This window comes from Scleropages formosus, chromosome 14, assembly GCF_900964775.1.
Source record: "Scleropages formosus chromosome 14, fSclFor1.1, whole genome shotgun sequence".
NCBI classification, from domain to species: Eukaryota; Metazoa; Chordata; class Actinopteri; order Osteoglossiformes; family Osteoglossidae; genus Scleropages; species Scleropages formosus.
The window spans coordinates 7,904,334-7,931,725 of record NC_041819.1 but is presented as its reverse complement, the minus strand read 5'-3'; the positions used below and the strand labels follow the sequence as shown (position 1 = coordinate 7,931,725).

General features: G+C 42.2%; 1 protein-coding gene across 8 annotated transcripts in view; it reads left to right on the top strand.

Moving 5' to 3' along the window:
• Positions 1 to 3,051: 3,051 nt before the first annotated feature.
• Positions 3,052 to 27,392, top strand: part of LOC108920559 (diacylglycerol kinase eta-like) — a 38,625-nt gene continuing 14,284 nt past the window's right edge. For 2 of the 8 annotated variants that reach the window (XM_018729396.2, XM_018729398.2), the window contains exons 1-7: positions 3,052 to 3,469; positions 5,441 to 5,614; positions 15,773 to 15,883; positions 16,917 to 17,072; positions 18,134 to 18,214; positions 23,650 to 23,754; positions 24,946 to 25,078. In XM_018729396.2, coding sequence (XP_018584912.2) covers positions 3,425 to 3,469; positions 5,441 to 5,614; positions 15,773 to 15,883; positions 16,917 to 17,072; positions 18,134 to 18,214; positions 23,650 to 23,754; positions 24,946 to 25,078 — 805 coding nt within the window. In that variant the 5' untranslated portion in view covers positions 3,052 to 3,424. The other 6 variants (XM_018729397.2, XM_018729402.2, XM_018729400.2 and 3 more) reach the window with 6 other exon arrangements.

Here is a 27,392-nt window from a genome sequence, read left to right as displayed (position 1 = left end):
GGCAGCAGACTGTGACGGAGACAAGCATGGAGAGCCTGGCAGGGCAGCGGTGTGACTGCTGTCGACCAGGACCAGCTGGTTCTCTCCTCTCATGCTGTCTTTTTGGGAAGCACTTTTTTGGGTCTCATCTTTGGTGGCTCATATACACCTCTACAGGAAGGGATCTCCTGCTGCCACGTCTTACAAACAGGAGGACACAACAGCGCCGTGAACAGTATCATGACATCGTAATGTTTTATTGAGGACGTCCACCTCAAATCCGCTCACACCAGCTTGCAAGGAACATTTGAATGCACAAAAAATTCAATCTTTTCCTTTAATGCTGCTTTGAGACTACAAAACACTTCAGCTTCAGACTTCATTAAAATCCATATTAATGTCAGAATGATGTGTGACACATTATTTACATGCATAGGGAACTTTTCATTTACTAAAGCACATATACTGTGAGGATGCCATATATGAAAGTTATTCTGCTGTGTGTCCAGCATGGAATTCGTTATGCTGATGGAATGAACTGTCTCACAATTCCCTTCTTCCCAGAGAAGGACCTGTGACCCAGAGCTTCCAAAAATAGCTCCAGCATGATGCACCAGCGCCTTCCTCGTCCTGCAGCGGCTCACAGAGCCCCGCGCTAGACCAGCAGCACTCTGGGCATGCCCAGCATTCCTACACGCGCAACGCAGCGGGGCTTCACGACTCGAAAGGCCACTCGTGTTGACTCCCACCCCCCTCCCCCGGGTGCTCAGAGGAGCACATCTTCACTAATTCCAAAACAATGACCAGTCCTGCATGAGCACTGGCTCTCTCTCTTGCCATTATGTCATCGAGAATAACTCCTTGACGGCTTCTTAAAGAGAAGCCAGTGGCTGACATCATGTCATCGGTCCATTTTGTCAGAAAGACACACCTGAGGAAAGGTTAATTACTGTGTCTTCTAAGGATTCTTGTAAAAATCTTTTTGTTTCATTCGCTTTGATTTAATTCAAGGGTCTCTGCTTCAGGCTGCATAAGGGTGGTGAGTATGAGAATTACATTTAACAGAAGAAACAGCTGAGTGTGTCTGAGCAACTAGATTATTGTTTCTTAAAAAAAGAAAAAAGTTGAAGTTGAAAGCGAAATGTTAGATTGTACCCATCGTTATCAAATAAACAGTTTAATTTGGACAATGACAATTGTGTCAATTATGCAATGTAAATTTGCCAGAATGAAAACCTGGTACAACCCAGTGGTTTGGGCTGAGTTTATGACCCATTGTTCAAAATTTCACAGTTGCATTGAAGAGATGGGTTCTCAGGTTTGACAGGTGCCCGTTCTCAAAAATGAGCCACATCGATGTGGTCACTACAGCAAAATATGTACCAGTCGTACTTGGTACGTGAAGTATTTCCCTTACTATCTGGTTTAATTAGTACCTTATGCTGAACTGCCGTGGGAATTCAGTGTTCGGTCCATTCATTTATGAAAATTCCGCCGTACAAAGATGCACATGCGAAAGCCAAAAAGCGCTGACGTCAAAGTAGGGAATTCTAAGCTCTTCAGGCAACCACAAAGTAAGTCTTTGTGTAATTATATTTACAAGGACAAAACATGTCTCCGCCTGTGGGAATGAACTGCATGAAATTATATTGAGATGCTCTGAAATAACTGCGTCATACAGGAGCTTTGATGCAGGACTGAAGGGTCCTGTTGATTTAAGAAAAAAAACCGAATGTCTACACAATGACAAACAAGTGTCACCTTAGTGATGCTGACATGCACGTGTCCGTGATGTGAAGAACACGCTGTAGGTCGAGTGGCTATTCAGCTCTGAGCTTTTTTTGTTTTATTTCTTCCAATGTAATTCAACATAGGAGTAACCCTGTGTTTCTGGCAAAGAAAAAAGGAAGAACACACACACCCCCTCTGTGCAGGGGCTTCCTGTAAGAAGGTCAACTGGATGCAGTCTGACCTGTGGTTTGTCTTCTGGGTTCATTGTCAGCGCCTACAGATAAGGCAACAAAACCCCGGATGTGAACACAAAACCAAGAATAAATATCACCGCACCACACTTCCAAAGCCAATCTTGAATTCAAAATAAGCATCACCCTTAAGCTAAATACTAATTGTGCAACAGCTATTTTATATTGAACTATTGGAAAACAAAAAAAGGCTACGCCATGTTTGTCGCAGTGGGTAAAGAAATGTTCATTACACAGCATACAGTTATAACAGCAGAATAATAACTGACAAACTGCTCAATGTTAATATTGAAAAAGTACATTACTGAAACTGTCCTTTCCGTTGTTAACACCAAGTTTGATCATCTGTCCAAGAGTACACCATGAGCTTCCAAGAAAGAAAAACTACTCTAATTTATAGAAAGTACATGCAAAATAACAGATAATACACGAAAGCCCTGTAATGCACTATGGTGTTTGAATATTCATAGTACTTGAATACTATAGTTTTAGTCCACACTATATGAGTATGGACCGGGGGATGCGGTGGCGCAGCAGGTTTGCCTGTGCCTGCTCTGTGGTAGGTCAGAGGTTTGATTCCCGCTTGGGGTGCCCTGCAATGGACTGGCGTCCCATCCTGGGTGTGTCCCCTCCTCTTCCAGGCTTGCGCCCTGTGTTGCCGGGTTGTCGTGACCCCGTTCGGGACAAGCAGTTTCAGACAGCGTGTGTGTGTGTATATGAGTATGTGCTTTCTGTAGTATCTGACAAGTTGTTAACCTCTGATTCATCATTTTACTGCTCTGGGCTTTTCTATGAATTCAGCATCTCTTCAGCATGCAACACTGATGCAAGGGTGAGTTCAGATCTCTGTACATTTGCTGGGGTAAGCATGGTCTTCTCAAACATGGTAAACAGTGACTTCTCAAACTGCTGCCAGCTGATTCTGAACCTTCTTCGGGATGCTTCAGATCTGCTGATGGCGTACGGCAACATCACGTGTATGTACTTTGAGTGTGAGGTTTTGGGCTCTTCGAGTGCCACCCCCTCTCACCCTTCCCCCTTCCCCCACCCTCGATCAGCTTGTTAGCCCGGAGACAAGTGTAGCGGGCTCTGGAACTGGGTACACGGTGACGGTGATGAGACTGATGGTGAGGAGATGCCGGGGGACGCTGGGCTGACACGCGCTCACTGACAGCGGCGCTGCCCCTCATCCGTCACGTGGCAGGAGGCTCGTCCGCGCGGAGCTCGGGGCGCTGGAGACGAGACGATAAGTGGCGGAGGAGGAGGAGCGGGAGAAAGGGGCCCCACGCGAACTGAAATGAACACCTTCCTCAAGACGCACACATGATCAGTCGTGTCACGTCTGCCCACGCGTAAACATCGCGAAGATCCTCGGAGGTGCCCGTGTTTTTCCCGCGCTGTGTTTTCTTTTTGCTCGCTTGCGAAGCGCGGAGACGCAGCGCACTGAGCGACTGAGTGACACCATGGAAGATGTTCACTTCAGCCGGAGCTCCGTGTGGGAGGAAGAGGTCCGTTCGCCGTGACCGTCCGTCCCCGAATGACACATTTGATCCGTTTCACCACGCACCGCCTTTTCGCGTTTAAATGTTTTCGCTTCGCTGTCCGCGCTTCCATTTTTACAAGTTTTGCCGGAGGCTGAGTTCACGCTGCTCAGCCGCGACGCGGGACCCCGAGACTGAGCAGCTCGTCCGTGAGCTTTAAGGAACCACTTTAGCGCTGAAAACGCATCAACGCCTCACATCATCAATCATCATGCGGGACAAAAGAGTTTTCCACGAAGGAGCAAACTTACAAACGGGCTGGAAACGGCGTGAAACGGTGTTTAAAAAGTATATTTTAAAGTGCGAAATGGTGTGAAACACTGTTAAATGGCGCCAGAAGAGTGTAAACATTTGGTAAAGTACCTTCGGAGCGTTACACTCTGCAAAAACGGTCACGGTGTGTGTGAGACCCGATTTTCTTGCTGCAGCGATGATGTGCGGCACGCGACTCGACGGGTCCGCGCGACTCTACAGTGAGTGAGTCACTGTGCGGCTCTTCGTCGTGGCTCCACGCGCGTTCTATCGGAGTGACACTTCCACCACACCTCCGCGTGTTTCTTACCGCGGCTTTACATCGGAAACGACTGCAGAGCGTGTTCCGTTTTTAAACGCAGGAGCATGGCAAGGGATTAGAGAGCATGCGGGAGGTAAAAGTGTAGCTAAGTAAGTGTTTCCCCCCAAAAAACACTCAGGACCGAAGACGAAGTGTTTGAAACGCGTGTCAAACCTCAGTCGTGCGGAGTCGCACAGATCGGTGTGTTTCACTCGCAATTATGAATATATTTTTGTCCGTCGACATGTTGGTCGTTAGAGCAAAGGACACACCTTGCACTTTCCACCACGTGTCGTGAAAAAAATAGCGTTATTATAATTAGATATTGTGTAACATCTTACATTTACAGACGGTGAATGTAACTACTCGCTAATCAGTTAATGAATTCAGTTTAATGCAAATATCCATATTCATATTTGCTAACCCTGCTGTTTTTGTTTTCATGCTTTTTTAACTGTTACGCCATGGAACTATGGTGGAGACTAATAGGTTACTTATGATGTTGTACGGATCTTAATTTGTATGATCTAGTTTTGTGTAGGAAGTGTGTAATTCTGATGATATAATTACAGCAGGAGGCTCGAAGGTCCAACTATATCAGCAGCTTTTGTTTAATGACTCTGTGTCTTTTCAATATGATTATTTAGTATGAGGGGGGTGCAGTGGCGCAGTGGGTTGGACCACGGTCCTGCTCTCCGGTGGGTCTGGGGTTCAAGTCCCGCTTGGGGTGCCTTGCGACGGACTGGCGTCCCGTCCTGGGTGTGTCCTCTCCCCCTCAGGCCTTACGCCCTGTGTTGCCGGGTAGGCTCCGGTTCCCCCGCGACCCCGTATGGGACAAGCGGTTCAGAAAATGTGTGTGTGTATTTAGTATGAAGTAAAAACAATTTGTGACAAATCCCATTTCCACGTTAGGCCTGTTGAAAAGAATAATCTACACCCATTAATCCAGTCTGTGTGGAACCTCCTCAAATTTTAGGAAAGTGTTACGAATTTGGTGATCAATGTTGATTACTGATAGGATATTATTATAATATACCTTCAAGAAAAAATTCTGTACTCTGACTGAAAGATGGTCATTATTATTTTTCTCTTGAAACCAATTAATTTTTTATTAGAAAATACAGGGTTTCTGATGTTGTCCAAAAAATACACGTTAACATCGATTTCAGTATGATTCCACATTTACATGTGTATTAGGGGTTCAGCTGTTTTTAGTTACTGTGATTTTTGTGGTAAAGTGATATCGTCTTCTTTCAGGTGAACTCTCTTTCACATGGGGAAGATAACAGCTTTCAGCTACTGTCCAGCTCTACTTTAGGTAGGATATGAAAGGTTCACATAAGCCCATGAAAGCGGACACTAAGAAGTGTGCCTCTGCTCCTCAGGGTCCGGTGAAAGAGGCTCTGACTGCTATAGATCGCATTGGGATGGACCATCGGGAGGAGGGAGCTTCTGGAGAAACGGGCCATATGGATGAGTCATCTGACAGTGAAGGAGAACACGAAGGACCCCAGAAGCTCATCAGGAAAGTGTCCACCTCAGGCCAGATCAGGAGCAAGGTAGGGAAGAGCTGATATAGTGAGCTAACCCCATTGTGAAATTAAATGAAAGAAAGTGAACTTCTTCATAGACTTAATGCAGTAACATGTGAACATTCCCACAAGTGGGTTGAATGTGAGATTCCATGAATGCTGAGATTTATATTTATCATTCATTATTAACTTTATTTAACTGATGCCTCTGTCCAATACAATTTATAATGTTAGATGATGATCTTTTACAATGATTTACCCGGGTTGTATTCTTATTGGAGCAATTAAAATGCTGCTTAAAAATGTTCAAAAACAGTTTTCTTATTCTAATCAATGGTTAAAATATCAAAGATAACTGAAGAAATAATCACTAACTAGGCAAACATGGATTCTGAAATATAAATACAAGGTTGTGTGTATACAGTATATTAATAACAATATTTTTGTAGAAGTTGCATATTACACAAGTATTTTTACCATCTAAACAACACACATTTGTCAATACATGACTGTCACATCCACGCCCGTATCACACTCGACAACACCTGACACCATTCAAGCACCAGACACTAGTCAGTACACGCACCCTTAAAGACTCTCCTCAACTTCTCTCAATTGTGGAATCTCGCTGAGACAACCGTCCCTCCTGCGCTACGTCTAGTTCTTCCTTGTCCTTGGATCCTCGTTCTCACCCTGACCGCCGAACAACCGACTCTTCGCCTGTCCGCAACAACGAGAACTTGCCTGATACCTTGGTTCCTGATGGCCGATCCCGCACTTGGGTCCAGACACCCCCGCGTCCTCGGTTCCGCGTGACAACGACACATTAGTTCTGCAACCTTGATCTATTTGTGCAAATACTGATTTTTAGTATTTAAAGAAGATTAAACTTACTTTCATCAAATACACCCAAGGCGTTAATTTCATTAATTAAAGCGTGTTATATGGAGACATTATTCGGTGTGTACATTAGTGTAGTTTATGATATAGGTTAAAATGGAAATATAAAAGTTAAATTGATCAAAACTAAGAATTGCAGAGTATTCAAATGGCTGATGACAGCAATTTAGATAAGTTTTAATGAAGTTAATGTTATTTTCAGTTCAGGTCCAGCTAAGTGTGTTAAATATCAAAACCAGTCTAAGAAAGAAGAAACGTATTTTTATATTTACTGCCTGACATTGTGCTTTGTGTCTTTTTCCCAAGAATGTTTTATCAGTTTTTGTCCAAGATTTTGTCAGAGGGTGTGTGTGACCTGGCTAGAATAGGATTTTTCTATGTAAAGCTGTACACAGTTTAGTAAGACTTCTAAAAGTTGTATTTCTGCCAGATTAACATGCTTGCAGCAGCTGCCGCAATGCATACAGTTATTAAGAATTAAGCACTTTAAAGTACACTACAAACATTCGAAATTCTTGTATACATGTTCTAGGACATCTTTTCATTGGAGCATGGTATTGTGGCACGCAGCACCATGGGTTCGGATGTGGTGAAGAAGGACGCAGAGGCAGCGTTCATCTCAAACATTTAATTAAACACCAGTACACTGGGAAATAACCCACGCTTCCAGCCAGCCTTCCCAGCCTGCTTATTGCCCCCGAGATTCCCTCTCTCTCACTGGCAAACATGATCACCCCCTCATTTTGCCCATAAGTCCGCCCAGTGGTTGCACACTTCATTCACATTCCCCATAATGCAACTATCTACATTTAACAGAATTCCTGCTCCAACTCGCAGTAACACAGGTCGTTACAGTATCATATTCACTTGTTCAAATTCACTCTGACTTACTGGAGAAAACGGGCAATTTAGAAGAGTTGCTCAGTTTTGCTGAAGTATATTTGTCGATTAACCACTGATGAACGATAAAGAAGTCATTTGGAAAGGCTGTCTCTCTGCTGCAACGGAGGATTTTCACCCTTTGTTTATTTTCTGGTTCCATCTACTTCTCCATTCCCTATTTCAAGTGCATGACACATCTACTTCTAGCGCTACAGTTTCTTTTACTGAATGGAGATGCAACTATGCATACATCTCATTTTCACTTGTTTTTCAAAGCAGCGAAAAGTCTGTTGTCTCTGTGTCTGCTGGGTGGGAGAAAAAACCTTTATCTCTTTGACAAGAGACAACTCTGTGTACGTGTGTGTGTGCATGCGTGTGCGCCTGTGTGCCTTCATCAATGCATTTGAGCTATAGAGCAGGTCCGTCGTTGCAGTATGCAGGTGTGCTGCTTGTCTCCTGGTCGGTGAGCCATTTGATTTCAGTCGGTGAGCTGTTTTGTAAATGAACCATCTGGCTTGAGTAGAGAGTTCTTCAGCTATGCTGCACCTGGGGCTTGATGCTCCTGTGATGAGTGCTGGACGCATCTCTTGCCAGACACGAATGATAAAAATACTCTGCTGGAAGTATCAAAGCATTACAAACCAAGCAAATCAGTCTGTTTTTATAGCTAAATATTATTTCACCGCGGGGGGCACGGTGACGCAGTGGGTTGGACCGGGTCCTGCTCTCCGGTGGGTCTGGGGTTCGAGTCCCGCTTGGGGTGCCTTGCGACGGACTGGCGTCCCGTCCTGGGTGTGTCCCCTCCCCCTCTGGCCTTACGCCCTGTGTTACCGGGTAGGCTCCGGTTCCCCGTGACCCCGTATGGGACAAGCGGTTCTGAAGATGTGTGTGTGTGTGTGTGTGTGTATTATTTCACCGCGGGGGGCACGGTGACGCAGTGGGTTGGACCGGGTCCTGCTCTCCGGTGGGTCTGGGGTTCGAGTCCCGCTTGGGGTGCCTTGCGACAGACTGGCGTCCCGTCCTGGGTGTGTCCCCTCCCTCTCCGGCCTTACGCCCTGTGTTGCCGGGTAGGCTCTGGTTCCCCGCGACCCCGTGTGGGACAAGCAGTTCCGATAATGTGTGTGTGTATTACTTCACCATATTCTAGTTACCCTCACCATAGCTGAATATTGTTCAAAAGTTGGAGGACTTGAGTATTATCTTGCATGTTCTTTCAGGGTAAAAGTCTCTGTTTTTAGTTAAATGATGAGAAACATAACTCCTTAAAGTGATTTGGACAGTCGCTGTACATAGAAATAAATGAGGAACATGGAATAAAGAAACAGTCTCTTCGGAATGAGGGCTTTTTTGTAATGACTGAGAAGACGTTATCTACATGATTGCTCTTTCCTCTGGGCTTCGATGAACGTTTTCATTTCAGTAGCATCTACAATAATGACAGTGCGTTTGGCTTTGTTGCTATTATTGTGATGAGGTTTGTCACATATTAATTTTCCACACAGCCTTTAAGAAGACTGCTAGATTGCCTTTGTAATGTTTTCTCTTAATATAGCGTGCTTGAAATGGCCTTGCATTTATTATTCTGTTGCTTTGACTGCATTTCCGCAAATACATTTTTATTAATTCCTATAACATATATAGAGTTGACGAAAATGTAGATATGTTAGTGGTCCAGATGCTGTCATTGTCTTCCAAGTAACCACTGCAGTCCCGTCTTTCCCACCTTAATTTTCTTTCTTTTTATTCAACTAGTTGTTGCTTTTCTTTAAATGGACTTACAGTATTAAGCTATTTTCGGTTAATTAGCCTTTTATACAGCTGGAAAATTTTTGCTGGAGCAATTCAGGCCATGTGCTCTTGTCAGGAGTATTATAGCAAGAGCAGGGATTCAAATGCAAGGCCACACAGATCTACTATGTACCCTGCTGCTCCACCTTTGCCCTTACTTCACTTTATCACTGGCTCCTTTTTGCAAACAAAGGCATCATTAGGGGAACAGGTTACAAAAGCAGTTAAAGTCATGGACTTGTAACCTGAAGGTTTCTAGTACAGACCACACTTCAACTTGCTGTAGTACTCTTGAAAGAGGGAATTTTTTTAAAAAACTGAAGCAATTAAAATAACCCGCTGTATAAGTGGGTCAGATGCCATAAATTGAGTAAAAAGTAAAGTAAGTTAAGTAACCCCAATCAACAATTCCTGATATAGTGCATTAGAAGTGCTCCATTTAAAAAAAAAAAAAAAAAAAACCTACTTTATTGTAAATCACCAGCTCACTGGAGTGAAAGATGTGGTTGTTCCATTATAATACCAGGGAAGTAGCAAGTACAGCTCTGCAGCATAGTCCACTGTCCATTACTTTCAGTAATGGTGCACATGTAAGGCATAAAGACTATTTCTTCAAGCTACAGCCCCCGTGCTTTGGGTGAGGGTAGCGGTAATGGCTTGGACACAAGGAACGGCAAGGTCGGCCAGTAGCTTATTCCGTTAAGCAGAAGTATGTCTCTGGTGCTCAGCTGATTTGCCACAGTGCTCCTCAGTAATGCTGTTTGGGATCATACTGAGTCATCAGTGATTGGATTAAGAACTTGTTAGAGAGGGGCTCACGTGCCAGTACCTTTTTCACTGTTCCCAGGACTGTCCCGTTCTCCTTTCTGGCAGACATGTCCATCAGGAAAAGTGTACAGTAAAAGTGACTTCTTCATACAAATTCTGCTTTCAACAAGACGTTCAACAGTTTTTTCTGAAAGTATTGAACGTTAAGCCACGGTGAGCAACGGAGTTCCAGTTTATACACACACACACACATTTTCAGAACCGCTTGTCCCTTACGGGGTCACGGGGAACCGGAGCCTACCCGGCAACACAGGGCGTAAGGGGACACACCCAGGACGGGACGCCAGTCCGCCGCAAGGCACCCCAAGCGGGACTTGAACCCCAGACCCACCGGAGAGCAGGACTGCGGTCCAACCCACTGCGCCACCGCACCCCCTTAGTTCCAGTTTATATTTTTGGTTAAAGTTTTTTTGTCATGTTTTAGATTTGATCCCGGGTTGTATCTGGAACTGATTAAATGTATTTAAATGTTTTTTGCTCTGGCTGATGAAGTTAAGTGCTGAAGTACATCTTTCTCATCTTGACATCTATTGATGTCATTATTTTGGCCTTGAATAGGAACCACAAGGCCAATATAATGACAGAAGGAAGAACAACGGAGGAAAACATAAGTGTGGTTTTTAACAATTCTTTTTTTTATTTTTAAATGCTGCAGTTTTCTGTGCTCCTGTACTTTGAACCAAATAGAGGACTCCTGGTTGTGGGAGATTATAGCTCTGAGTTGATCAGAAGGCGATCTTAAAATATGCACGATTAGAAAGAAGAAACACTAAATCTATGTTTATATCTCAGTTGTCAAACTCATTAAACAATTAAAGCTCATTTGCCATGTGGAGTAGATATGTGAATCCAAACTGAGTATGTATAGAATCACCATGCAAAAATCCCTTTTAATGAGTATGACATACTTTTAACTCTCTAGATGTTTTCTTAAGCAGTTTGTGAAATGTGGTTAGTAGCCATCCATTATTTATTCAGCTTTTATTGAAATTGAATTTACGGTTTAATTAATTTTCTGGCTTGGTATTTTACTTAACTACTCCCCTCTAGAAGGGGGTGCGGTGGCGCAGTGGCGCAGTGGGTTGGACCTTGTCCTGCTCTCCGGTGGGTCTGGGGTTTGAGTCTCACTTAGGGTGCCTTGCGACGGACTGGCGTCCCCTCCTGGGTGTGTCCCCTCCCCCTCTGGCCTTATGCCCTGTGTTGCCAGGTTGGGCTCTGGCTCCCCGCAACCCTGCATGGGACAAGCGGTTCAGAAGGTGTGTGTGTGTGTGTGTGTGTGCTCCCCTTTACCCAGCTTTCAAATTAAGACAATTTTTTTTTCTTGGTGGGGGTGTGGCGGCGCAGTGGGCTTTGCTAGGTCCTGTTCTCTGGTGGGTCTCGGGTTCGAATCCTGCTTGTGGTGCCTTGTGACAGACTGGCATCCCATCCTGGGTGTGTCCCCTCCCCCTCCAGCCTTGTGCCCTGTTTTGCTGGGTTAGGCTCCAGCTCACCTCAGCACAAGCAGTTTCAGCCAGTGTGTGTGTGTGTGTGTGTGTGTGTGTATTGTTTATTGAATTACAAAGGGTTTAAGTTCTGTCTGTCATGGCTGTTAAAACACATTGAAAGACAATTGACTTTTTACCAGTTTTTGATGAAGACTACACTTGGAATGTAAAGGTTATTTGACTGTTTCTACACAGCGGACTGTGACATTTTTGGGGAGACTGTATATGTTATGTGTATATTGTTCATGAAAGACAAGAAACCTTGAGGAGAAAATTACTTAGATGGGACACATTTGTTGAGCTTCCCACAGTTAGGAAAGAAATGATTTATTAATAAGTTCTTGACCCACTTGGCAGAAGGAAGGGAATCCAAGGGAAGTGAAGACACTAAGGAGGTCAGAAAGGGGCTGCATAGACAGGACACATCAAAATTCTAAAACTGGAGCACTGAACTTGTGTTGAACGAAAACTGGAGCACACAATGGAACTTCCTTGTTGCTCTGTGAAAGGAAACATTCCCCTTTGGTGGCATCTGTAACATAACAGCACATTCAAATGACGAAAGATGGTGTAACTGAAGTTTCTGAAGTAACAGAAGAAGTTTTGGCAGTATCGAGTCAAAGTTTAGCCTTTTTTTAGATAGATAGATAGTACAGAGATTAATGGCCATTGGTAGTAATGAGCTGAGTTGACAGTACTTGGAAAAACACATGTGGACCAGTCTGCTCCTGAATGTGCTCCTCTGTTCAGCCCAGGTTGTATGTAGAAGGTAAGAGTCTTTCTCAGTGATGGGTTTGTTTAGAGATCTTCTCTGTGCTACTTTCTCCGGAGAGTCCAGCCTCACTCACCGGGTTCAAGCCTGTCTTCCTCATTAGTTTGTTCAGGGTTTGAGTTGTGCCAGGATTGACCATCTAGAGTCTTCATGATGTGTGCAACTGACCCATAGTCATTCGAAGCTGACTGCCACACTGAATGATCCAATAAGTAGCAGAAATGCTATTTGTTTTTTCTGAGATAGTTGGGAGGACATACACAGGTGTACTACATTGCACATATTAAGGCAGGAGGGCCAAACTCCCATCACTGTAGGTCAGAATCCTGCACGTTTACATTTTAATGAGTACTTGATTTATTATGCAGATAATTACTTAATTGAATTACTTTAACTTGAAGGTTGAATAAAAACCCACATCTTGTAAGGGCAACCCTGTGGTGTGGCGAATGGTGTTGGGTCCGTGTTGTATTGTTCATACGTCTGATATCTGAAGGAGCTGCACGCCAGGATGTTTCCTCGCACTTTGGTCTTTTTCTGTAATCCTGCCTCAGCGACTAGGCTTCCTCTTAGGAAAATAGCGCAAGGTTAGGTTGCTGTACATTTAAAATGAGTTCAAACTCTTTTAATTTTGTTAGCTAAAACTCTTTTTGTATTTTTACAGCTTTGTATAAAACAAAAAAGCTAAGTCTTTTTTGCTGTAGGACCTAGGCAGATGAGTAAATGGGGACAGGAGGCTGAGAAAGTTCTTATTCTTCATATATATAACTGTACTTATAAATCACATGTCTGCAACTATGTCTCTCTTTCTTGTAATCACACACACACACACACACACACACACACACACTGTCTAAAGCCATTTAACCTGAGTGGGGTCGCGGCAAGCCGGAGCCTGCCCGGCAGCACAGGGCATGGGTCCAAGAGGAGAGGGCGCAGGCAGGTGCCAGTCCATCACAAGGCACCCCAAGTAGGGCTTGAACCCCAGACTCCCCACAGTTTGTCAAACCCAATTCACCACCTGTCTCCCTTCTTTCTCCTAATGTAAAGCACAAATTGTATTTTCTATGAGATGTACAACGCTTTGGCGAAAAGCATCTGCTAAATGAATGCACGTAAATGTAAATACAGGGCTAACCTTTCCGGCCCAGAGTTTACCTGTGCAGGGATCTGTGTTACTTTCCACCGTGTCCCATAGTCTGTGTAAATTAAGACTCTCTTCTTTTTTTCTGTAAAGCTAGTTGATTTCCAAAAAAGATTTTGAAGTAATGTGCCTTTTTCCAGCTGTAATTTTGCTTTTTACACATGCTTCTCTGAAAACACTGTTTTGTAATCCTGTGATTTTTACAGAAGCAGGGGCTGAACTAGATGTTGTCCTTAAGGAAGGACATAGCGTCTTGGCTGGAGAAAATGGTTGACCCTGAGAATGCTGTGTTTAGGTGATTTCAAAGCAGAGTGTTACCCCTCATTTCCTCTCTGCCATTTACTTTTCCTCCTCTTGCCAAGGCATGAAATTGGTGTTGAAGCACCCTTGATCTTTTAAGCATTTCCTGTAGATAAATATAGGGGTGTGGGCAGGGATGGGCCCACATTCATGAAGAATTCCAGGCGTTTATTTCTCCTATCTAAAATCCGAAAACAATACAGCCTATTTTGAAATTAATGACTATAACTGCAGACGTGAATACAATGCACATGTAAACACACCAATATCAAAAGAAGTGATGAAATAATAATATAAGTACAGTACAGAATTTCTCTTACATTTTCAATTTACTTTCTCTTAAGTTCATGGGCCATAACTTTAAGATCATGCCCAGATAAACCTTTACGCAGCTACTCCTGTAATGTACGTAAATGTTGATATGCATATCAAAAAAAAAATTAGTGGGAAGGTGATGAGGAATCGTCGATATTCTCAAGTTCAAGTTGTTTTTATTGTCATTCCTCGCTATAGTTTGTATACAGTGCAACGAAATGTTGCTTCTCTGGAGACTATGGTGCAACACAGAACAGGAGTACAAGACAGTAAATAAATACACAGGACGTGGACGTGGACATCGGCTGTGAATTGTAGGCAGTTTGTAGTGTATGGAGTCATGCTGGGTTAGCTGTTTCACTGTGCCAGGTGAGCGTTGGGAGGCAGCAGGGTGTTGAGTAATCTGACTGCTTCAGTGAAGAAACTGTTGTGGAGTCTGCTGATGGTGGCATGGATGCTTCTGTACCTTCTGCCAGATGGCAAAAGGACGTAGAGTCCATGAGAGGGGTCATCCGCAATGCTGGTGGCTTTGCGAATGCAGCGGTTTTTGTATGAGGAGTCGATGGTGGGTAGAGGGACTCCAATGATGTTTATTAGCTGTTCTCAAAACTCGCTGTATCGTCTTGCGGTCAGTCATGCTATTGGTATGGTATGGTATGACATGGTATGGTATGGTATGTCCATATTCTGAGTCTTATGCAGCTACTCGTGTGATGAACATTGGTGCATATGGTGAAAGAAACAAACTGACTGTACTTAAGAATCATATGTCTGCAACTATGTCTCTTTCTCCTAACGTAATGTACAAATTGTATTTTCTATGAGATGTATGTCGCTTTGGAGAAAAGTGTCTGCTAAATGAATAAATGTAAATGTAATAAATGTAAATAAATGTAAATTTCTGCATCTGTTTTCTTTCACTTTTTATTTTTTGCACCTTCAGAATAAGCTTTTGCTTACTAGCCAAATAAAAAGTAACTTGAATGGAATCAGAAACCGAATATTTTTTAAACACGATCTCTATTAGACGCAGTGACTGAGTCAATAAGAAATACGGGTTCTTTGCAGCAGCACGGCCAGCTTGTGGGCAGCAGATGGAGTGGTCATCATTAAATGTTACAAACAAATATCGGGACTTCAGAATAATCCACTAAGGTTGACAGATTGGCTTTTGTAAGCAAGGGTTGTTCCTAAGTCACGTATGTCATAAGTAGAGAACTATGTTTATGCTCCTCTTACCTAGTAATACCTGCATTCTTCCTTTTGACATCCCCTGCATGTCTGCTTGGTCTAATGTAGCTGTTGCCAAAAAAATGGCCCAAACTATGTTCCAGCCTCTTTCAGATAATGTGTCTTGTGTCTGATCATCCATGTTACATAAACTGGAATTGAGCCATTGGATACATCCTAAAAGAAGAGGCTTGAGTGATGAGTTTGTTTTCTGAGGTGGGAGGAACACTGCTGTGACCTTTACCAAGTACCACCCTCACATCAGTGTGCTAAGGTGCTCATTAGCACACTACTTCTTCCTCATTTTCCTGGCATCTTTATTAATAACCCAGTACTTAAATCACTCTTAGCATTATCTGACCCAGTGCTGTATGAAATTACTTTTCACCATTAGGTACCACTGATAAGTTCATCTAAATTTGCACTTTTAATGAGCATTTTTAATGAGCTCAGGTGTTCTGTCAGTCTATTTATACTTTCTGAATATGCATCTAAACTAGTGTGTTTTCTTTATTTTCGGTCCATTTTTTCATTCATGCCAGGCAAGTGTGAAGGAAGGGTTACTGCTGAAGCAGACGAGTTCCTTCCAGCGCTGGAAGAAGCGTTACTTCAAGCTGAGGGGAAGAACTCTGTACTACGCCAAAGATGCCAAGGTTGGTCTTCGCATTAGAAGAAACATACGAAAGAATACAGGCGGTAGACACGCAAGGAAGTTCCCTCTTTCCTTTTCAGCACTGTTCATTCCATGGACATGTTTTCCAGCTATCTTAATACTCCCGTCCCTCAATTTATGTAATTTCAAGTAAAGGTAATCTCTTCTCAGAAATCCATTTCTAGCATGAAAATTCATAGAAAGAAAAACCTGTTCTCATTATTATGAATAAAACTCATTCCCAACCAGCAAATATCACCCCAAATTTTGTTTAGTTCATGAAAAAATGACAAAAACAAACATTCAATGAAATTCAACTGAAGTACAGTGTTATAGTGGGTTTCTAAATAGATGTCTTTAATTATATCTGTTTCTTCAGTGGTTTAACTTGTCATCTAAGACTGTCATTAGGTTATAATTAATAATAATTTCAATTTCGTTTTGCCCATGATGCTGTTGGGTGAAGTATCAGCAATGCAAGAGCAAGAGCAGCCCACGTGCTGACAAGTAAACAACCATAGCACACAGCTGATACACTTGCAACATCCCAGACTTTCTATAGGCTTTCTGCTAGCTCTATCACATTGTGTAAGGAGTGTTAGACCAAAGGTGTGGGATGCCTAGGAAACATCCATGGATTTTCTTCATAAGCGTCGAAATTCATATGTGAAACAATTGATATAAATCAGCAGAGTAAAAAAAAATTGTAATCTTCATACACTGTGGGATGAGTATAATATCTCTGCATAAAAGTCCTGCAGTCCAGTCTTTTTGATACGGGCATCAGTTGTGATTACTTTCAGACCTCAGTCAGAGTATATGATTCACCTTACCCTATCTGGAGACCACCCACACAACATCCAGTACATTTATGATTATGAAGTAGCTTGTAGTCAGCCGTCACATTTACAGGCAGACTCTCCTGTTCCCACCTCCCAGGAGTGGGGGAAGGGGAGTGACTTTCCTTCTGGCTCTCGGGGCTTCATCCAGGTGGTGCTGTGGACCTAACCGCCTGTGTGGTTGCCCTGTCGCAGGCGGGCGGAGTGCTGACGCGTTGGCAGGAGCGGGCGTACCGGGTGTCCCAGCGCCACATGTGCTGGAGGGTACTGTTTATGTGCTGGACAGGACCCCGGCGCAGCCCTCCGTCCCTGGGTGCAGGCGGCTCGGAGGAAGGTTTGGTGACATTTCGGGTCAGCAGCAGCGGTGGACGCCTGGCCTGGGCTGTGTTTGTCTGCTTCTCTGCCCCATTCAGTCCTGATATTACTCACCAAGCCTGTTCTCTACTTTGGTCCTCATCCGAGCATCGTCACTTGGAGTAGGCAGTGCCAGAACAGGCGTGCTGTAATATGCGTCTACAGGGGTCATTCATTAAACGTTTCATCTCCCGTCCAGCCCACACGCATAACTAGTAATCGTTACGTTTTAGAAAATCAGAATTCAATTGTTGTAAAATCATTGAATACTTTCCACAAAGAAGTTCTTGTGTCAGCCAGATGGGGCTTTTTAGCTGCCTTCTATATCTTCCAGCCGGAGGTGCTCTCTTTGCCAGTTCCTCTGCGACTCAAAGTTGTTGTAGCGGACTGTTCATGTATCAGTTCTCGTCATTGCATCAGTTGAACTTCTGACTCTGCAGCGCCATTTTTCATTCCTCAACATTTTTGTCCTAGTCCTGCTTTGCTGTTGAAATTCAATCACCTTGTCTGAATAGAGCTATGCGGTCAGCATTTAGTATGTGATATGCTGTGTAATATAGCTGTAAACTTTTTTGATTTGCATTAGTTCCAGAAGTTTCTTCTCCTTCTGTGAATTAGCAAATGGAATATGTTTCCATTTAATGCTGTATTTTATGAAAAGGTGAAATTTATATTTTGTCAGATAGTAGTTATCGCAAGGAAGAATGAAGGCTACCCATGAAATGTTAATCATTTAAACAGCATACCATCTATGCTGTAATAGCAGAAAATGTAATTGCAATAACGGGAATTCTGCAATTCGGTCCCTTCTCAACGTGGTGGGTACCATCTTGGGAAAGGAATATGTATGTTGTTGTTTGCAGGACTAAAGTAATTTGTTGCTTGTGCATGTCTTTTTGTCCTGCCTAAGAGAATGAGTCATATATAAATGGTTTGTTCATGAAAAGGACTTGGAAAATCCTCACTTTGCATGCCATAATTAAGGTTAATGGTCATAGATTCTGTTTATGCCATGCTGTTCTCTCTTAAAACACATGTCTCCCACTTCTTATTCACAGTCTCTCATCTTTGATGAAGTGGATCTCTCGAATGCCAGTGTTGCAGAATCAAGCACGAAGAATGTAAACAATAGCTTCACGGTAGGTCACTGCATCAAAGAACTTTCAATGCTAAGCTGCTTTTTCATTCTCGTTTTGGTCCATCCATAGCATTGGGAATAGTGATTCCAGTTTATTTGCCTAAAAATAATGAGAACGAAAAGTTATACCTCAAGGTGCATGAGTAGCAAATAAAATGTCTTTGACTGAATGCTGATTGTAGAAATAAATACCAAAATGTGACTGGCATTTGTTATTATGTTTGGAAAGACTGGAGGGAAACTTAAGATAATTAATATTTTCAGTCAGTTTTTTCACTCTTACCAGGCAAGTTATTATTCATTGATTGACAATTTAATATTTTCAGTTTCTTAATGTTTTTCATATTATTGCTTTTTGAGGCCTTTGGAATATAAAAAGTCACATGTGTGATTTTCAAACGCTACTACTTCCAAATGTAATGGTAGAAAGTAGCTATCGCCAAGATCATTTCCCTTGATTGAAGTTTGAGTGCAGTTTCTGACCACACGTTTTGTTTAGTACAGGTATGAGAGTGATTACAAATTTGAAAAGATCAATAAACTTTATTTGTTGAAAATCGTTTCCTGACATCTCTGAAGCAAAAACATTTTTGCCTTAACCTACATTGTACGTTAAACAGAGAACAGAGGAATAATGAAATGTTAAACAAAATCATGAATAAGCACTTGAGAAAATGCTTTTATTCTCATTTTCGTTCTTTTCATTGGCCCTGAGGTAAAGCATTCCTTAACAGCTCTTTAAAACTGATAGATACTTGATCTTCCTCCAACTGCAGACATCTGCAGTAAGTTGATATCTATTAAAAAAGATTCATATTGAACTGACTTGACTGAGTTTCTATTGTACACATTAATGATGGCGAAGTATTAACCTTGGCAGCACTTTGCCATCTCAACAGGGGTAAAACTGTAACGTTTCTTAATTAATCTCCTTTTATTGGTAAGGAAAAATGTGTCGGCCCCAGCTGCTTATGACATTAGAAACCTTTAAACATTGTTGGTTTAATTCTGTTGAAAATAATATTGAAAATAACGTTTTTAGCTGTGCCCCGAGAAAAAAAAAATTAACCCTATTCTAATGGAATACAGTAATTTCATGTTGTTTTAGTTGATTTTGTCACTATGTTTTTATGCAGTCCTGCAACTGTGGATCCTTGAGTCTCATGTACTTATTTGCATGTCTTCATGCATTACTTACTGATCTTCTCCTTTTCCCTGTGAATTTGAGGAGATGTGGGTTTAAGTCAGTTCAACTCAAGATTTTCCCAGTCCGGAAGTCTGCTGTGCAAAGCACATGGCATGCAGTGTATGTACTGTGTTAAGAAAAAAGCTATTTGCTGGCTGCGATTAAGACATATGGAGAAACAGCAACAATGTCTTTCTAAAAATTGCACTATGCTTCTAGGCTTTCTATAAAAAGACACAAAGTGAATCTGGGACGTGCCTGGGAGACTGATGAGTTATATATAGTAGCTGTCCCTTAGACCCTGGAGGGAGCGGGATTTGCAACATGACGGCTAATGCGGGGTGAAGCTGAGTGGGCTCTGCGAATGTCTTACCTCGTTATTTAACTGCTGAAATGTGCTACAGAGTCTTTTGCAGATTAATCTCTAATATTAAAAGCAACCATTCTTATCTGGTACAGGCATATAGGGAGACATACAGGTTTTCATTGGCTAAGAAAAATACAAATACAGAAAAACAAATACAGTCAGATCTGTGCTATGGCTATTTATCATATTATATGAGTTATATTAGAAAGTGAATACCATGAAAAGAACACAAACATTTTGAGGAAATGTTGAGAAATTTTCCAGTCAGGTCTTCCTGTATTTGGTTATGTAAGGTTTTTCAATCAGGGGAACATTGCAAATTCTTATCATTATACAACTAAAAGAAGATCTGCAGAAGGTGCAGCTCACTGTGAACGAGCATTAAAACAGAAAAATCACATCCTGAACAAAACATTTCTTACATTTAGCTTAGGCTTTCCAAATGGAGTTATACCCTAAGATCATACAGATGCAGTAAGTGTATTATAATTAAATTACAGCAGCTCCAAGTGGTCTTTGACGTGCAGTCCGATTTCCTCGACTGGAGAGGAGTTGCAGTCATTCCTCTAAGGAGTTTTGCAAAGCACGTCGTGCTGAGAATGAGCTCTGACTGATGTGAGGGAGGGAAAAGATCACAGGTTTGAAGACCCAGCACATAGCTGAGTGGAAAGAGAAAGGGAGGTGGAGGGGTTAATGGGGAAAGGAGCTTTCTCTTGTTACTGACTGCAGTCTGCTTTGCCTGAACAGTCATTTACAAGAAAAGGTAACAGCCCATGTGTCTTGTAATTAAAGACAGAACCGAACAGGTTTATGCATGCATCTGCAGCAGCAAAGTGTAAGAGCTTGTGTCACTTTAAGATGTATGACGAGGGTTTAGAGGTGTATGCAATACACCCTGTGTGTGCAATACACCTAGTTGCTGCATGTGTCGATGTGTTGGGATGTTGTAGCCAGTCGTGCTGCTGCTGTTTCTAGGGGGAGTGAAGGTGAGAAAGGGGAGCTCATAGTGTGACAGAGTGGCAGATCATTCAAGCAGATAGAGGAGGAGGCATTATACGACGGATAGCCAATGCACCACAGAGGTATTTGTGCAGCTGGAAGCAGGGAGAAGCTGGCGTGATAAAAATTTCATTGGGAATGCCTTATGAAAGGGATCATTTTGGGTAATTGCTTTTTTCTGACTCGAAGCAGTGGTAGAGTATGGTGTCCTTTCTCTATTAGTCATGACGTACCTCTCATTAGGACTCATCTCGCTGGGTTTTCTGGGTGTTCTGCTTCAGATGGAGTTCTGTACCACTGAAACCCAGCGTAACTTTGGTTCCTGAACCACAACTGTGACTTTTTGCCATTTATTTTATTCTGGTACTTGCTTAGAAATTTCTCCGCTGTTTCTTTTCTGCATTGTTATGAAATGTTGTATAAATCTACTATAGTATATGACTAAGAAGGAATCCATCATTTGTAACCTTTAACGGCAGATTGTATGACTGTGTATTTAGTAGACCGCAGATACATTTCTTGCTTTTCTAACTGTTTTGTCAGTCTGCTAATATATATGTTTCTTCGGGGCAAAGCTTCAGATTAATTTTTTGTTGCTCAGTCTGTGCAGTTTATATACAATACCAATCAAAATAATGAGTACACCTGGACAATGTGGGCAATACTTGCATGGGATGAAGTGGACAGAAGAATGAAAGCACAGTAACCCACATGTTCCCCATTTTATATCTCTGGGAAGTGCTGCAGAAGAGATGGGAAGACATGAAGGCTCATTTTTCAAATCAGATTTGTTAACAGAATGTCTACTGGAAAACATTAGAAGTGTAGAGTGGAAGTGTACTCAAAATTTTTACTGGTACTGCAAGTGGTGTTTCTGGGTACGCAAAAACTTAGGTACACAGTTACGTTTGTGTACACATATGTACAGAGATTGTTGTACATTTCTATATGTGCGTCCAGTGTATATGTTTATGTGTGTTTATGTGTTTGTGTGTGGATGCGGGTGGACGAGGAGAAGCTTTTATGGCCAAGTCCGAGTGGTACAGTGGCAGACGAGTGAAGGGGACTGTATACATTGCCTTTCCATTGCTGATCAACGTGCAGAACAAAATTATGTGTTGGCAAAACCACCAGTCCTTTCTGTAAATTATGGTTTTGCTCTGATAAACATTTAGGCCCCGCTGGAAGCTACTTTCTAATATTTTAACGTAATTATATACTGACCATAGAAAAGAACATTTCAGTCATTCCTGGGAGGGATTGTGTACCAGATGGACATCAAGTGCGTCTTGCTATACAGTTGCGAGACTCGGGAGAAGACCTAGAAGCAGTGACATCCAGACTGTGACTAACAGTTGAGGAATGCTCTGTTCAATGCCCCTCCTGATAGTGTATTTTGTTTGGACAGAAATGTTTATACCAGTTCCTCACTTGTTGGGTTTGGATGTGTGCCTTAAAATGTACCTGCAGTCAATTTTTTTTCAGTAAAAACAAGTGAAAGCACTTGATCATCGCAATAATAAGGCACCATAATACAATATCTTCTCCAAATAAACAACGGGATTGTTTTGGACTCTTGACAATATTTGTCTTGTTCATCACCATGAATTCAAAAGGATTTTTCTTTAAAAGCAAGAGACATTTAAAAGTGGAGAATTGTATTTAGTCTAGTTTACAGAACTGTTCATCACAGTATTCCAGAAAAAGTCATTACCAGGCTTGTCTCTTGAACTGAATGTTCAGATGAGACTCACAGTGGTAAGTGATTCATAGTTGGGAGGTGTGAATGGCCCATTGTTATACCCGATATAAATACCCTCTCCTGAGTTTTGTAAGCATGGAAAACAGTATACTTTACCAGCACTTCTGGTGTAATATGCCTGAGGGAGCTCCCTTCTCATACAGCCTCTTTTCTAGTTAGTTGCAATGGAGGATAATATCGATGTATCATTTTAGTTTTGTGATAGGTAGTACACTCTATGTAGGTTGGTTGACAAATGATGAGGAGCTCTCTGTGATTATGGAAATAATTATATAACCTGGGGGATGAGTGAGGCCCAGACATTGATTAGTTTTTGATGTTGATTGTGAATTTGACCCATAAACTGAAAGCATGTAAACATCAGGTGCAGGTTCTTTTCACTTTGTCCATTCGTAAGAAAGATGACTGCATAAACAAGACATGCTACTATCAAGTGTCAGTTTAGAAATAATAAATTCATTTAAGAACTAAAAAAAAGAACAGGTTACAAGTGCGTAAAATCTATGCCTCCGTTCAGTGGGAAATGTGGCGAGAGCAGGTAGATTTTTTAATGTTTTGTATGTAAATAAAGGTAATACAAACATCAAACCAGTGTTATGATTTAAAACTGTGACTTACTGTACTAACTGCAGTGTGTAGTCGGTACCAATTCTAAGAATTACGTGTGAAACTGTTCATTCCTAAACCGAAGTGCTGTTTTGGTGGAAAAACAGTGGGACAACACTCTATAAGCCATGCAAATATGAAAGGACAATATGAGAATATCACATGGCTATAATAAAAGGGTTGATAGGGGCAGGGAAATAAAAACTGAAGGCACTGAGTTAATAAATAACAAGCACATTAAGAGCGTGTAATCGTCTTTGGGGGTGTTTTTTTCCGTGGAGACTGGCTTTGTTATGAAATAGATTTTTTACATTTTCTCAAGTGCTCTGCCCGTCAGAGTGGATCTCAGTCAGGCTGGTGAGGAGGAGGAGGAGGGAGGCTGAGTTGGTGTTGGTGGTAGGAGGGAGAGTGCGGGGGCTGTGGGGGGAGTCTTAAGCTCTTGTTTTAAATAAGAGACACATCTACAGTGGCTGGCAGCCGTGTGAGAAACATTCATCTTGGTGAATCTCTCACCAGGTAATTACTCCATTCCGAAAGCTCATCCTTTGTGCAGAAAACAGGAAAGAGATGGAGGACTGGATCAGCTCCTTGAAATCGGTTCAGTCCCGAGACCATTACGAGGTAGGTTCCCCTTTTTAATCCCATTCCTTAGAAACCAACATGCCATGTTTGTGTTGAGGTCAGTAATTGTATTAGTTTCTTCCACTATGTGCATGAACACAATGAAGAAAAAAGAACAGGAAAAATGCCCAGTACGTTTCAGTATTCAGCTGTAAATAAGCATGTTGACATTATTTTGTATATATGTGAATATATGCTCTTTGCGTGTTCTATGTGCCTTTACAGTTCCTACTGCATTAAGTGTAGAACAATACTGAACATACTATTGTTGAAATGTCTTACACTGAATGTCTGAAGCCGGCATGTGCTTTACATGGGAATCCTTAAGCTAAGAACACTGGACTTAATACTCAGCCTGGATGTGAATACAAAGATTCAGAGTGCAGTCTTCCAGAGTCTGTGCCAAAAAGATACTGCAGTACATCTCTGCTCATTCTAGTTTCATTTTCTTTTTTTAAATCTGTCTTCGGAGCAAAAACGCACTGCAGATTTTATTGAGCAATATTATCACGAAGTGCGAAATAACTTGTGAAGTAACTGATATGCTGAAATAGATGCCCGCAAAATGCTCAGATTCTGGGTCCTCATTTTAGAAACCGAGGCTCAATAAGTAACCATTAACATCAAACTCAAATCCTGAGATGAGGTTGCTGATAGAAAAGTGTCTTGAAACCCTGCTGTTTGCAACAAATCTGCTACTCCAGAGCAAGCTTGCATTTGGAAATACCACAGGAAATATTTTTTGAAATTGTACAAAAATATTTTAAAAAACATGTAGCAGACAGAAGAAACCCCACCAAAAACTTAATTAAAACCAAAATAATATCAGCCTATTCTATTCCAATCACCTGGTTTTTCTAATTCATTCACATCTCGTCTGACCCTTTCTTTAAAGAGTACCCAGATTTGCAGGGATCACTTGATTTGCTGTGTAGTGCTTCTGTGCTCTCATGTCAAACAGCCATGTGTCCTCTTCATGGATTTTGTCAAACACTGAAGTCCCTGGTGATGCAACACGCATGATGTCCCGCTGTACTGCTGAGTACTTCTGTACCTCCAGCCACGGTGCATCCATGTTGTGTGAAACATTCTGAAAAAAAATGGGTTGACTTTTAACTGTGTAGAGTGCTGTTGTAGGGCTTGGAGTTTTACCCTGGTGCCGCCAATCTGTCTTAACTTCTCCTTTGCTAGACGGCACAGTTTAATGTGGAACATTTCTCAGGGATGCACAACTGGTACGCCTGCTCCCACGCCCGGCCCACCTTCTGCAATGTCTGCCGAGAAAGCCTCTCGGGGGTCACCTCTCATGGCCTCTCCTGCGAAGGTGAGCGCTTCCTTCTACCTGACTAATAAGCGACTACCTTGAGTGCCACTAGATGATGACAGGTGAGGTGTGAAGAAGGAGTGTCTTGACAAGATGCCAGTACTGAATTGTTTACAATGGTAAGTGAGTAATAGTGCGATAATGCCTGGTAACACAACGATGTTCATAATGGGGCCACATTCTTAAAGCAGAAGCTTCTTCAAGACGCTGTATTATATGTGTTGTTTTTTTCATGAACTAGTCATAACATGTAACGATAGCGTGGACACCTTTTGGTCGCAAAGCGTGTTTTCGCACCTCCGGAAGCATGTAAGAGCAGCTCCCGGTGCACGGCACTCCCATCCCTCCAAGGGTATTCCACATTTTTCCATTACCACTCGTCTGTGTCAGAGTAGAGGGAGTCCAGTCTTGTCAAACAACAGACTGCGCCAAACACTGGCAGCCACTGCAAGCATCCGTTGCCTCCTGCGGCCCAGAAGGATATTTAAAGCTCTCCTTATAGTCCTGTTTTCAGGCCCAAAGGGAGAGGGACAGCTTCTCAGATGCTTAACTGAAATGAACACCAGGAGTCCTTTAACCTTCAGAACGCCAGGTCTGTCCCAGATGCAGACGTATACGGTGAGAGCACATTGTCATCTTGAGACAGCAAACATCCCCAGAGTGCTGGCATCGCCTCAAAGGGGAAGAGTGCTCGACCCAAAACAGCATCCACAGGTCATGCATTATGCATGCGGATGGGCTGAAGTAAGCAGGAAATATGGTGCTAATTAGTAAAACGACATGCAGATGGTATTCATCGAGCCGTGCAGAGTATGACTGGCACTGTAAACCGGGAATGAAATATGAAATCATAAATATTCGGTGCCGTTTTGGAGAAGCGTTACCAAGTTTCGTTCCACCGTCCTTCTTTTTTTGGGATAAACCCTTCAACGTTAAGTGTTATTTCTCCATTTTCAAATCTTGTCTTTAACCTGAATAGACCAAGCAGTGCTTTGCTTAATTTTATGTACTTAAAATGTTTGGAGTCCCCAACATTATTTGATTTGAGAGGTGCTGGGATTCCTCAGTAAAAATTACTCATTGTGCAGTATTCCTGTCAAGGTTACTGCGAACATAACTGACATACGCTGATATCTTATTATTCCCGCAAGGTTTTTTTTTCCTGCACTACCTGGTAGTAGGATGAAAGCTAATGCATTTACTATGAAATCAAATTACTTGTTTTTGGGAGAAAGCTCCCTTCATAACACATAGAAGCACGCGCATTACCCCTGAGATTACAGTGCCACACGAACAAGAACACAGTCAGAGGAGGGTGAGAATGGAAACACTGATTATTTGAGTGTGATAAATACCACTTCTTCTTCACTTTGTGTTCTTGGCCAATCAGCCAGTATAGGCCAAGGTTCAGGTTTATTTTTTTTCTCTTTAATTGGTTTAAATCTACCTAAATGGCTTCATTCATTATCAGGATATTGTCACTGCAGCTGTGTGCATTTAACATATTGAACCCGTTAATGGTCTGTGTACAATATGTCTGGCCACAGGAGCCCAGTGCTACGCAGAATAATTACAGAACTATGGTAAATGTGCTTATTAGATGTGAACACAGTCACAGACACTGAATGCTGAAGTGGTATCAGTGCTCAATGGAGAAGTGGTGCTTTGGGGATTAAGTGATATCGCTAAAGGAAATTTTCTAAAGATGAGCTTGGGAATGGACTCTGAAAAGCAGGTGGTTAACAAAATTGTGAGCGACCACAAGGGAATCAGTTAAAACTATCAAAGTGTCATTGTTGCGTGCCGAACAACATCTGAGCTCATACGTGAAAGTACACCTGTGTGTTCCTGACATTATGTTGGACACACCACCTTCATTCAAGGAATGGCATTTTCATTATGTCTAAGCTTTGAGGGATAGGTGGTCTTCCTGGGAGAGAATGAATGACAGATAGAAGCATGAATGGCCTTTTTCTAATTAGCGGTGCTCCTGTAAAGCTGTTTAAATAGCTGACAAATGAGATATGCACATCGTAAGCAGGCAATAGAAACCATTTGTGCACTGGATGATTCAGTTCTAAGCAGGGCAAAGCTTGGGTTTCTGTTCCTTCTGCTGGTGAATGTCAAGCAAATGCTGGTGGATCAATTGGCTTCCATTATTGTCCTATTTTGGTTTAGTTGCTAGTAATTGTATACTGCCACTGTGGATGAAATGGGAACGCTGGGGTTTCTACAGGGTGTATTTTGTTCAAGCTCCACTAATGTCCAGCTGAAGTGTAGCTCTTGAACAGAATGCCGAACAGCGCAGGGGACA